Genomic DNA, 13,671 nt, shown 5'->3' with positions numbered 1-13,671 from the left:
AATACTTCTTCCTCCAGGCTGGGCTTTTTAGGAGGAGGATAGAACCTCGATTTGACCAAGAGAAAGGAATGAAGTTCAAATCGTGGAAATTCAGGTGTCAGTACAATCAGTGGGGAGAAACTGGGGAGACTGGGGAGCTGTTGAGCAAGAGCCTTAGGGGCTCCATTAAATCCCCACACAAAAGCCTCTGAAGGCCCAGAGGCCAGACTGGTTTGCAGGGATGTGTCCTTGCGCTCGTTTGGCAAGTCTTGCCTCCCAGACTGACAAGCCCAGGCGCCGGGATTGTTGGGCGAACGAAAGCTTCTGGTGGTGGGCTTCCATGCTGCAGTTCAAGAAACAGCTGATTCTGGAGTTAAGTGACCCTAACAGTAGTGGGGTTTCTGTGCCTTGTTTGCTTTCCTAACCTTTGCTTCCCTTTCCTTCTCCCGCTTCCCTTCCTCCCTGCTGGGTCAGCAGAGAGGCCAGACCTGCCTCGGAGCAGAGTCCCGCTGGCAAGGATGCTGCTCCCGAGAGCTCAGCCCTCTCCAGTGCCACCTCGCAGGGAAAGCAGCTTCCGGCCAGCACTGCGGTGGGGAGTCCCTTGCGCAGCGGGTCCTCCGGGGCTGCCCTCCTGTCACCGCCCCTGACCCCTGCCTCGGCCTCCCGGCCCTCCTCCACTGCACCTGGCCCCCCGAAGACATCACCGACCATAGAGAAGCTGCCCTATGTGCCCCACAGCCCTTTCCACCTCTTCTCCTATGACTTCGAGGATTCGCCCTTGTCCGCCAAGGAAAAGGAGGCCGAGTCCCCGAAGGAAAGCAGGTAGATCTAGCCTCCTGGAGGCCTGTGTGAGCTTCATCCAGGGAAGGAGACACAGCATGTTGACCGTACCTTCTGGCTTGCCTGTGTGTTCGTGTGGATTCCAGTCCAAGCTGAGGGCAGTTGTGGCATAAACTAACTCCCTAACCACTAACTACCTACCAGTGTTTAGGCAAGAGGCAGAAGAAAAGAGTCATCCGTTTGAATCAAAGAGCTCTTCTGCTATAATACAATTAAAAAATGGATTTTTAAGCATAAGGTTTTTAAAAATATGCATGGTCTGACAAAATCTATACATTTTGCACCTACCTGTGTGGGTCTTGTTTGACCTGCAGAATGTAGTGAAGTGTTCTGCCCTCTTTCTGTGCAGTGTTTTGAGTGGGATTTTCCTTCCTTTAACAGTCCCTCTGATTCTCTCCATTTGGGCACGTATTCTGCCTCTGAACCTTACAACTTCCGGTCTTTCTCTTCTAATAGGTGGGTGTCTTTATTTTCTCTCCCTTTTCTATTGCTTCCTGTTTCTATTCTAATGTGTGCATTTTTCTTTCAAAGATTGCTCATGGCTCCCCATGAGATGGCAAGCAATTGCAGTTTGAATCCCTTCACAGGCATTGATGCAATTACGTGACTTAAGTATGAGTGCTGCGATAATTCTTGCAAAAATTGGAGAGAGGAGCAGAGGGAGGGGGGTGTGCAAATCAGAACTGCACAAGGAAATTTTAGCAGGTGCTCGTCGCCTGCCTGTGTGCCTGCCCTTCAGTGTTGTCTGGCTTAGGAGTTCTCTGCAGGGTGGGGAAAGGGGGACAGAGGGTTTAAATATTTTGAAAAACCAATAGTCCCAAACCAGTGATTGATAATACCGATGGCTTCTCCTATCTTAGAGTAATAATCATTGATAACACTTATCTATTGATTATGAGCTGGGCCCTATACCTCCCATGAAATTAGCATCTTAAAGTATTAGTGCTAAGAGGTAGGTTCTGTTACTAGCCCTTATTTACAAGGAGGAAACTAAGGCACAGAGAGCCAGGGAAATGGGGAATGGTTTCTACCCCAAGCATCCTGCTCCAGGTTCTGATCCTAACTTGTAGGTTGTACAGGCCTCTCTTTTAGGCAGTCTGTTTCTCTCCTTCCTGGGGTCATCTACACAGCAACTCCAAATACCTGAACCCTGGCTGCTCCCCGCGAGGGGTTCTTCGGGCAAGTCCTTGTCAACAAAATGTTTCTGCCAGAGCCTGTATTTGGGGGACCCTCGGCCTGGGTGCCCAGCAAGAAGTTATACCTTGTTTTGAATGAAGGTGTATGGGACCCAGACCTGAAGAACCGCTCTTTCACACCACAAATAGGACCAGTTGCAATGGGTGTCAGATGCTTCATCTAATAAATAGAATTAATCTAGAACTGTGACCATCAAGCTTTCTGCTTACATATGACCCAAGAATATTTTGACACTTCCCTCAAAGTTTTTTTTAATTAAAGATTTATTTATTTAGAGACAGAGCGAGCGAGCGAGAGAGCGTGTGTGCACATGGTGGGGGGGAGGAGCAGAGGGAGAGAATCTCAAGCAGACTCCTCCCTGAGTGTGGAGCCCTACCCGGGGCTCGATCCCATGACCCATGAGATCATGACCTGAGCCAAAACCAAGAGTCAGACGCCTAACCAACTGGGCCACCCAGGCGCCCCATACTTCCCTCAGTTTTAAATAGCCTGTCTCAAGTTTTTTGTTAGGAGTTTAAACAGTTGTAAAAGATGTAATTTGTCTATTGTATATGTGCTTTAAATTCCTTTTTGTCAAAACCTTGGGGTTTCAGATTTAAATGATTAAATTCTGGGAGACACCTGCGTATGCCTGATTGACAAAGCCTGTTCTCAGACGAACGAGACTGAGTTTCTGTCAGAAAGTCTGACTTCATGTTTCAGTTCAAATACGTGCATATCCCTGTGACAACCATCTCACTTCTAGAATTGAGAAGCAAAACTGGACAGACTGTGAGGTATTTGGACTAACTGCCCAGCTATTTCAAAAAACCAACAGAGGGAAAAACGAATTATGCTTGTTTTATTATCATAATGATATTTAAACACAATTCCCGGGTAGGTGGGCAGGTAGATAGAGGGAATGCGTGAGGCCTGGCTCTGAGTTTACTCCTGGATAAAGTGGTGCCTTCTCCTTACTCAGTATTTCTTAAGGGATTCCCTCAAGAATGAGGCTTGTGCACACTGTTCCTTTGCCTGGCACCCTGGAGGTGTTGCTGCTCGAAGCACTGCCCCACGCTGATTGGGCCTGGGTGAGGGTGTTGCTTTTTTTCCCTAAAAGTGGAAGGCCATCCTGGAAGGGGAGGCAGGAGAGGAGAACTTGGAGATCTTAGGAGTGGCCGCAGGCAGACCCATTTTAAGAAGAGAGCAGATATGGAACTCATTTCCTCTTGTTTCTAGGTTGGCTTGGTTTGCCTGCGGGAGTGTGTGGACTCCACTTCGGGCACCTTCAAACTGCAGGTTCTCTAGGAGTCTCTCGTAGGTCTCAAACTGTGGGCTTGCTGGATCTCTCCCGTGATTTTTATGGAGCGCCTCCAACACGGCTCTTAGGTCCTCCAAGAACAGTATCTATGTGCAAGTTAAGAGCTGTACATTTGCCTGGAATAAAAATAACTTGGCAACCTCATCTTCGCCAGCAGGGTGGTGGTAGCCCATGAGGGTGACTCTGGACTTTCTGCTGATGGTCTCATGGCCTCTGATGGGGCTTTCCTGGGCCCAGGTCCTTCCCACTTGGTCGTCGCCACTGCTTATAGTCCTGGGGGACGGGAGTAATAGAAACACATAAATTGCTGGAATGAATATACACATAAATTAAGAGAAACTGCTTCATGCTTGTGCATGAAGATTGCCCTACATTTAACTGAGAAATTTTTACAATTTTTTATCTTTTGTCTGACAGGAATTTGAATGCTGTATAAATATTGTTTGTACCTATTAATTTGCTGATGTTCACTCACTGTGGTTTTCATGGAGTCTGTACAGCTCAGTGGTTGACTGCCATTGAGCTGGTTCTAGTAGATACCAACCAGTTAGTCCATGTAAAGCACCAAAGGAAAAAAGTACGGTGAATTGCGTGAGTCGTAGGACCCAGTTCATTGGGCTGAAATTGAGAAGCAAAACTGAATGGACTGTGAGGTCTTCGAATTAATTGCTCGGCCATTAGAAAAACCAAAGCAGGGGGGAATATGCATTATGCTTGTTTTTATTTCCATCAGGTCATTTAAACTCAATTTTAGTAAAGTAATCCTGTTATTAAAACATTCTCCAAGATGTCCACTTTTGGTGGGAAGGGGATTGTTTTAGATGCTTATGTGGAGTAACAAGCTGAGTGTCCAGGCGGCTGGGGGTGCAGGGCTGAAGCCTGAGCACAGGGGCCTCAGCTCCCTTAGGACTCAGAGCTCCTGACAGCATCCTCCTTCCCTGCCCACGTCACAGTGCTCTCTGCCTGCTTCTCTCCCTCTTCTCTGCTCCTAAGCTTTTTTCTCCTTTCTCTGCTGCCTCCTTTCTTTGTATGTTCTTTTCATCCTTTGCTTTTCTGCCCTCTCCATGCCCTGTGGTTTGGGAACATTCTCAAAAAGTCAAACTAGGGGCACCTGGGTGGCTCAGTTGGTTAAGCGACTGCCTTCGGCTCAGGTCATGATCCTGGAGTCCCGGGATCGAGTCCCCCATCGGGCTCCCTGCTCGGCAGGGAGTCTGCTTCTCCCTCTGCCCCTCCCCCCTCTCATGTGCTCTCTCTCATTCTCTCTCTCTCAAGAGAGAGAATCTTTTTAAAAAAAAAAAAAAAAGTCAAACTAACCCTCACATGGAGAAGCAGTTAACCTGTTAGACACAGAGCATATTGGGTTGTTAAAGAGAAAAGAAAAGGAATGCCCAGAAACCAAGTCCCATGAAGGTGATGTGTTAACTGAGGAGGACGGTAGAGTAAGATTGTGTGATCTGGGTCGTCATCTGCCTGGTGGCATGCCTGAGTACTAAGCACAGGCCTGACATGTGATACCAAATACACAAGAAGAACAATAGCTAAGCAGACCAGACTTGGCAGCACAGGATAGATTTGGGGTAATATAAATATTTTATTTACCATTATAATAATGTAATTTATTAAGTCAGATGGAAAATATATGTCTATATTCCACTTTTTAAAATAGATGGCCAGTTTTTAATTTTTTTCTAGACATAGCTTTTGATCTTTGAGAATATTTTTATACAGTTGTAATCTAACTTGGTATGAATATTATATTCTGATGTTTTACTTCAGCCTGTATATAAGTATGTTCCCTACTATCATGTACAGAATTGGCAATCATTTTTAATGGTTGCATGATATTCCATTGATAGATAATAGGTCACACTTTTTAGCCATTCTTGCGTCGTTACCTACTTGGGTAATTTCCAGCTTTTCCACCGTGATCTTAATAATGCTCCAGTGAGTATCACCATGCATGACATTTTCAGTATGTAAATAACCATAAGGGTATGTTAGCTTCCCGAAAGTAGGCTTGCTTCTGTGAAAAGATATTCACATTTGATGTTAACTTGCTTCCCAGAATGATTCATGCTGATTTCTGTTGATGGGAGCTTGGACTGGATTCACTGTGTGCAGGAAGGTCCTTGCGCCCTTATATCATAGTGACCCATGGGATCCCACTCACCCAAATACAGTGTCCCCAACCAGTTTAGGGAAAGGAGTCGGCCCTGCCTTGTGGCTGAGTTGGTTGAGAGGCAGAGCTCATTGAATCTCATTGTTTGTAACTAATCATGAGTGTCTGCTCCCCAACTCCCCTTCCCCCGCCACAAGGGCTTCAGGGGATGCTTTGTTTTCTGGAAAAACACTGAGTGATACTAGCTAAATGCAAACTGCTGAAGGACAGCTTTTCGGAAAAACAGAAAGAAAACTCTAGAACTTTACAAATCCTGAAACTTGTGACAGATGACTGGGAAATGGTAAAGGATCATTTAGACCCGGTGGCTGTACTCTTGGTTCAAAAGCAATATTGGCTGAAAACGTGAATACATGTACCTCTGGTCAGCAGATGAGTCCAGAAGTTCTGAGGACATTTTGGTCATCGGGCACGGGACAAGATGACATTTAATGAATGGCATTGATTTGGAAATACGTAAAGCAGAATTTTTAATAAGACGTTTGTTCAGCTTATCATTTGGTATTTTCTACAGATCTTTGATGGATTTAACATTAGTTGTAGCACCATGAGAGGCACGAAGAATCTTCATATTTTCAAATGAAAATAATTTGGATTCTTTGTTAGCAAAGAATTTTAACATACATTTAACAAGGAGATATGAGGGTTTTACTTAAACCCTTTGTCATAAATCCTGCTACCTAACAGTCTTGGCCTTTGAGAAACCTCTCTAAATGAGAAGTAATCAAAACAAAGCAGTTAGTAAATCTCTTTAAGTTAGGATAATCGCTAACGGTATTAGCATTTCCAAGCCTGATTTTCTTGCAAAAATTAAGATAGTTTGCTAAACATTATTCATTTACTGACTTGTACTCATTTCTCTGTCCTTCCACCCTCTTCCCCACCTTAAACTTCTGCACTGTTTAGATACAACAGCCTTGGCAACACCTCTTACCACTCAAGACCTTCTGGATCTGCTGCGCCCGCCACCCCCACGCCATCTCTCTCATCCCCACAGGAGGCCAGGCTGGAAAGGTAGGTTTTATCAGAAGCATGCTGAGCGCTTCACTGTCCTCCAGGGAAGGAAATCAGTTTAAGAGCGACTAAAGGAAAAGTATAAATAAAAAGCATAATCTGAGGTATTTTCCTTTACATAATGTAGTCCAGACGCAAGAATATCTTCTCTTTGACACTATCTACAAAGTAAATAGTATATTAGAGGTGATATTTGTTACTATTGTCTCATCTCCTTACAAACTTTCCATAGAAAATATAAAAATTTGTTCCCAAATACGTAAATGTGAATGCTTTGATTGACTTGTGAAAAACCAGTCTAGATTTTGTGTAAGGTCTGCATTTTGTCCTATATACATCAGTTTTTACCTTTGAATGATTAATTCCATATAAATCAGGGGGTAGCAGGCCCATTAAGGTCAATACCTTAATGTAATTAATCCAGGACCTACCAGAAGAGAAAAGAATTGCACGGGTCCATGGAAGGAATGTAACTTGGCAAGAGTATTAGACCACTAGAAATTAACTAATTATTACTTCTGGAAACCAGTGATTGCACAAGGATGTGTTTACAAGGAAAAGGTAAGACCTGTAATTTTAGAACAATTAAAAACAGTTACCCTTATATGGCAAGAGTGCTGAGTTAGAGAAGACTGGCCAGGGTTCCAACATACTCACTGGGAAGTTATTTAATCCCTGAGGGTGAAATACCACTTATGCCAACTCTTACCTTAGAGGGTGGTTTTGATGAGCCAATGAAAAGGTACCCATGAAAGCACTGTGTGAACCCCACCATGTGGGTCCAGTGGGAAGTGACAATATGTCATAAGATAGAACATCCAGCGGCTCAAGATTGATCAGAAATCTAGACCGGAGCAATTCAGAGATCATTTGCCTCAAATCACGAATGTAAAACAAACTCAACCTGTATTCCATGCTTTGATCATCTTCTGCATATTCTGAAGTGTGTTTTGCTGAGCGTGGCTGGTGATTCGAGGTTTGGCTGGGATGGAGAGCAGGCAAGACCTTAACAGCCCCAGGAAGAGGGGCTGTCCAATAGGCTTTATCTCACCACCCATCACATTAATCTCCAAGGGGCATATAAGCTCCATGTTGTCAAAATCTCAGGTTCCACAGCCCAGCATGGCCCTGGGCTTAGTTGGGCTTAGTTAGGTCTTGGCAGTAAGATAATAAGTGGATTACCTTGAAGACCCTGTCCTTCACCCTAGGGTACCTCTTCTTGGGATCAGCTGAGATCACTTCTGGTCCCACAGAGGTCACCAATGAAGAGAATCCTTGTCTTAAGGGATGTGAGATTTGGGGGCCAAAGTCAGGAATATTAGAGTCTTACTGATAGTACATCTCACATCTTGTACCTGCTAGGTGGACAGCAACTTGGGGACAAGAAGCAGGTGCCATTCATTGCTGTGTGCCCCATAGTACCTGGGGCCTGGCTTTGGCAGCACTGGCAGTAAACACTAGTTGAAGGATCAGGTGAATTACCCACTTATTGGTTATTACCCACACCCGCAGTGTGGAGGTCCCTGAAGGTGACAAGTTATAAGGATGGGAAGTTTGCAGGTTTCCAAAGCCCTGGGCTTTGTGGGAAATTGCCCCTAGGTCCTAAAGAGGAAGCCCCAGCCTCTGCCTCCTTCTCATCCCCTGGAAGCCCAGTTCCAGGTTTGAGCTGTGGAGCCCTCTGGAAAGACTTCTGCTCTTGTCTCCTTCCCTGCTCCATCTGGCTGAGTGTCTCTTGGGGCCTGGGGTGGGGTGGGGATGAGGATTAAAAGAGGAAGGGTGGGGCTGGATCCCAGGGTGTCTGGGGAGGAGGCTAGTCTTCATCCTGAGACCTCAGGAGCTGCTAGGGTTTTGAAGCAGCTGGTGAGGTGCTCTAACCCATCCATAAATGGAGTCAGTGGGTTGAGGCCACGGAGACAGGGGCTGCCAGAAGCTGCGTCTGAGTCCAAGAGAGTTGACCATGCCCAGGAAGGGCAGTGGCCGTGGGGCTTGAGAGGAGCAGTGGGTTTGGGCAGACTTGGAGGAGGGTGGGAGCAGAGGTAGCAGAATGAGTGAGGGTTCAGGCTTGCTTGAACAGGAGGGTGTTAGAAACTAGGAACTGAGACAGAAGTTACTGGAAGAAAAGCAAATCGAAGGTGGAGATGTTCAGCCTGGGGCATGCAAGGCATGAGGAGTCTGTATGACACCCAGAGAGACATTGGGGGGCCCCAGGGAGGTGGACTCAGTGGTCCTTGGCTTGAAGAAGGTACTGGCATGAAATCCCTCCCGGCAGCCTGCTGAGACCTGGTGACTAGAGAAACCAGTAACAGAGGCCTTTCCTCTCCTAAGTGGTCTGTTCTCTCTTACAGCGTTCTCTGCCACAGAAAGTTCTTTACCTGCACCATCTACTGTATCCACTAGCAAGTAAAGCTTCAGAGGGTTTATTACTTCCTTTACATTTGCATGTTGTTGTTTTTTTCTCAACGATCACTGTCTATGGCTTTGCAAAACCATATGATGAATCATTTGAAACATCAGATGTGCTGTTTCATTAAGACCAGCAAGGCCCCAGGCCTGGCCGTGCCACCATGTTTTACTCTTACTTTGCTGGCTTATATTGGTGACTGTAAAAAAAGGAAAATAAGGAGGGCCCCCAGCTCCAACTCATATTTGTATACCATCACCCAAATGTACAATGTCAGTTGTATGTATTATAATATATAGCTTAATGCAGCTTAATTTTTTTCTTTTTCATTTTTGACTACTGGATTATTTGGATGTCACTCATAATCTGTTTTCACATGTATGACCATTTCCTGCCCTATTAAGGTATATGATTGTTTTTACTGAGGTATATACTTCAGTAGAATTTGTAAGGTTATTGAAATGTTTTATATACCCATTATTATTGAAACCAAAGCGAAAAACTCAGGAAAAATGTTGAAGTATTATGAACAATAGTTGGATTTTTGCAGTGAGAAACCACATCTTCTGTTAACACACTCCTGACGAATAAACAGCTTGTCAGGGTCCTGTGCAGTACTGGAAAGATCTAGAACTCTATTCCCTTGATTTGGAAATAAGACTCCTTTCCCTGAAGTTCTAGGAGAATCAGGCCAACTAAAACACCCCTTCAGGCAGGTCGGGCCACTTACAACGGGCCCAAATACCACCAGGCATCGTTGTGAGCTTAGAGTTTTCCGTATTTTTCCCAAGCATACTAGTATATTGGACATTAATCAAATTTGGAATGATAAATTGACCTAGAAAGGAAGAACTGAAGAAACAATATACAGAATTAAGGCAAGGGTATTAAAATGAATCCATCTCCACATCTCCTATTATAGCTTCATTTATAGGACTCTCTTTCAGAAACAGTGTAACATTAATTTACATGAAATTGGAAGTTGAGTTGTGCCAAAACAAAAGAAAATAAGAAAACCAGAACTATTTGCGAAGGCCCTCAGGGATACAAGATGCAACTGTTTAAGGAAAGCAGGCTTTCTAAATGCTTCAATTTTGAAAATGTGCTTTTTGAATGGAAACGTTCTAAATATTTTTAGAAGAAAAAATTGCAAGAATATTTGAACCATTCATGTTGAGTATTCAAATGAGACAAACAAGCAAACAATAATTATGCCACAGCAAATGTGTCTGGGAAGGTGGGAAGGGCAGAGCGCATTCTCTTTCCATCCCTGCAGTGACATCTCCATCTTGTGGGCCTTTTCAGAAATGGCGGCCATGTGCTTGTTTGGTGTGGTGACTGCAGTTACTGGGTGATTGTGAGGGGGTTGGAAGTCTAGTGCCTGTGGCTGAAGGTACTTTGAGGCCATCAGTCTTGGCGCTGGGCCTGGGGAGTACGCTGATGATGAGGCCCAGCTTATACCATGAAAGGGGGCATTAGGCGAACACACTGAATGCTCAGTGGGAGCACACGGGACCCTAGAGGACCCTAGATCTCAGGGGGCCAGGGGGGACTTCTTTGAACACTCATTGAGCTGAAACCTGAAGGATCAGAATGTCCCTTAAGCAATGATTGTGTTCTCTCTTCCAGTTACAACAGTACCGTTGGTTACTAGAAATGACAATCACCTGCCTGTTTTATAGATTCCTATCAAGAGCCTTTAGAAAAGTTTGGGAATTGTCTGCCCCGTATAGTTGTCCCAGCAGAGTTTTTCCTAATTCCTGGACAACAGTAAACCCATATATAAGTAGTGGCACCTCCACTGAGAGTAATAATGGATAATAAGGGATGAGTAAAGGATGCAACTTAAAATTTTAGTTTTATATGGGCTTTACGTGTACACCACATAGCATTTAAAAGGTGTAAAGGGCTGTTCAGTGAAAGTGAAGCCCTCTCCCTAGAAGCAACTACTCCTGGCAGTTTCTTTTCTTTTTTTTTTTTTTTTTAAAGATTTTATTTTTTATTTATTTATTTGAGAGAGAGAGAATGAGAGACAGAGAGCACGAGAGGGAAGAGGGCAGAGGGAGAAGCAGACCCCCTGCCCAGCAGGGAGCCCGATGCGGGACTTGATCCCGCAACTCCAGGATCATGACCTGAGCCAAAGGCAGTCGCTTAACCAACCGAGCCACCCAGGCGCCCTCTCCTGGCAGTTTCTTAGCTCTGCTTCCAGAGATGTGCTCGCTTCAGCAGCACATATGTTATGCTTCCAGAGATATTTGATGTTCACAGAAGCGTAGACATGTTTAATAATCTTTACACAAAGAGTAATACACTATACAAACTGTTCTGGATTCTGCTTTTTCACTTAAAAAATGTACCACAGTTCTTAAAATTGTTGCATTCTTTTTGATGGCTGCATCCTACTTTTTTCTCTTCATATACCCAATTCCATATTGATGGGCCCCAGTGTTTTGCTGTGACCAGTGACACTGCAGTATAATTCATACCCATGTGTCATGTTGCATATGTGTGCTTATCCATAGGGTAAGTTCCTAGAAATAGATTTGGTAAGTCAGTTGATGCATTTTAAATTTTGTCAAATTGCTCTTCATGAAGATTGTACCCATTTTGATTGTCAACCATAGTGTGTGACAGAGCTTGCTTGCCCATCCCCCTGCAAAAGGACCATTCGACTTCTCAACCTTTGCTTACCTGGTAGTGAAGAGTTATAGGTCAGTAAAAATTTAAATTTGCGCTTCTCTTACCATGAATGTGATTGAGTGTGTTTTCATATGTCCACAAGCCTTTAATATTTCCTTTTCTGGGAATGTTTGGTTCATGGTCACTGAGTTCTTACCCAAGTGTAGGGGTTATTTATAGACTGTGATAAGAACAGCAATTATTTTCCTCAATCATTGGTCTTTTTACTTCATTTCTGGTGTTTTTGCCATGCAGAAAAATTTAAATTTTATGAGTTAAAAGTTAAATGTATTAATCTTTTTTGTCTTCTGATTTTGTGTTCCTCATGAGGCAAACCTTTTTTCCCATGCTTGCTTCCAGGATTTCGAGCTACAATTTTCACATTAAAATATTTTATCTATCTGGAAGTTATTTTGGCACATAGCATGAGGCAGAGATCCACCTTAAATGTTTTCACTTGTTTGCATACCATTTATTGAATAATCCATCATTTCCCTACCAATTTGTCATACACCGACAGGAATACAGATTCAAGCATGGGTCTGTGTTCAAACTGTTCCCTTAGGAGTATCTCCCATCTCCTGCCTTCTCTGAGGCTGTCAGGAGCTCTCCTTCCTCCCAGTTCTTGTCTTTACCATTCAGTCAGTTGTCTTTGGACTAGGACTGTATCATGGGCTACCTTGAAATGGTCCCATTATTTTTGTCATCTGCTATTGTGCAGTTTTTTTTTTTATGGTAATTGACATATGGAATAGAGAATGAGGGGTATTTGGGGAGCCTGGGACAGAGCAGTGAGGACAAGGAGAATGGGAGCCTGCTGTGTTGAGCAGTGACTTCTCCCAAGTTAAGCTCCCCCTTGTGGGATCGCACTTCCTATGACCCCCTTCAACACCTGTCTCCACCATTGGTGTGGCAACTTCTTCCTCAGAATGAAGATGTCTGTTTCCATGCATTTCCTGCCTGTTTTCAGGTACTTTAGCTCTTGTATTTATTACCTGCCTGGTAGGCCTTTTGACTGTTGCCCTGAGTGTAACTTGCTGATACCTGTCTTCCTCATCCTGATTTCCTCCTCCCCGTGGGCTTTCTGTTCGGCATGGATCTGCATGCTTGTGTCCTCTTGTTCTGGTCAGCTTTGGCTTTTATCATTTCTTGCCTTCACTAGTACCTACATGTGCCTTGAGGTTTTATTTGTTTGGTCTCCAAACCACCGCCTTCTCCAAATATATGATTCATGTGTTTTTCTGGATCTCAAATACTTGCTGGCTATGTTCCATCACTTGATCTATATGGTACTTTGTTAAAAAATGTGTTAGTGGAGTCAAGAGCCCCACTGTCCATTGGGGCTTTAGTTAAAGGTTTTTTTTTTCTTTAATTTTAAATTTAAATTGGTCAAAGTAGAATTTTTTAAAAGATTTTATTTATTTGTAAGAAAGAGAGAACCAGGGGGAGCTGCAGGCAGAGGGGGAAGCAGGCTCCCTGCTGAGCAGGGAGCCTGATGCAGGGCTCCATCCCAGGACCGTGGGATCACGACCTGAGCCCAAGGCAGACACTTAAGCAACCGAGCCACCCAGGTGCCCCATCAAAGTAGATTTAAAAAAAAATAAACCTTGAACATCACTGAGAAAATCCTGAATAGCATATAAAATAAGATAAAAGGCATTGCCTTATTATATGATCACAATTAATGGCACCCAGTCTATAATTGCCAGTAGGAAATAAAAGGTACCAATGTAGACTGAGTCCCTACCAGTCAAAGAAGTTGTGTTCTCCTTTTACCATGTAGACTCCCTTCTCGCCTGCCGCTAATTCCTGATCCCAGTCTTGTTACACTGAGTTCCTGTAAGGCTCAGTGTGGTCCTGATTAATCGACTGTGTTACACCCAAAGCTCAGGAGGGGAGAAACGCCAGTGTGTTGGCTGAGTGAGTTTGCGGTAGGTCTGGCTCCCTGATGGTAGCTTCATGCGGTGACTCCAGGTGTTGGGGCACCATCAGCCCTCTGTCCTGCAGGAGGACTCTGAATCCTAAATAGACTCTAGAGACTCTTTCTCCCTCGTGTGTTTTGGAGCCAACTCCTCACCATTC

At 44.3% G+C, this 13,671-nt stretch overlaps 1 protein-coding gene across 3 annotated transcripts in view; it reads left to right on the top strand.

The window, feature by feature from the left end:
• FHOD3 (formin homology 2 domain containing 3) overlaps positions 1–13,671 on the top strand; it is a 454,219-nt gene that overhangs the window by 337,493 nt on the left and 103,055 nt on the right. For 2 of the 3 annotated variants that reach the window (XM_021686312.1, XM_021686311.1), the window contains exon 11: positions 6,402–6,509. In XM_021686312.1, the coding sequence (XP_021541987.1) occupies positions 6,402–6,509 (108 nt within the window). Of the gene's footprint in view, positions 1–456; positions 802–1,200; positions 1,276–6,401; positions 6,510–13,671 lie in introns of all 3 variants that reach the window. The other variant, XM_021686310.1, reaches the window with a different exon arrangement.

Source organism: Neomonachus schauinslandi, chromosome 14, assembly GCF_002201575.2.
Source record: "Neomonachus schauinslandi chromosome 14, ASM220157v2, whole genome shotgun sequence".
Classification (NCBI taxonomy): domain Eukaryota; kingdom Metazoa; phylum Chordata; class Mammalia; order Carnivora; family Phocidae; genus Neomonachus; species Neomonachus schauinslandi.
This window is presented reverse-complemented; position numbering and strand designations above follow the sequence as displayed.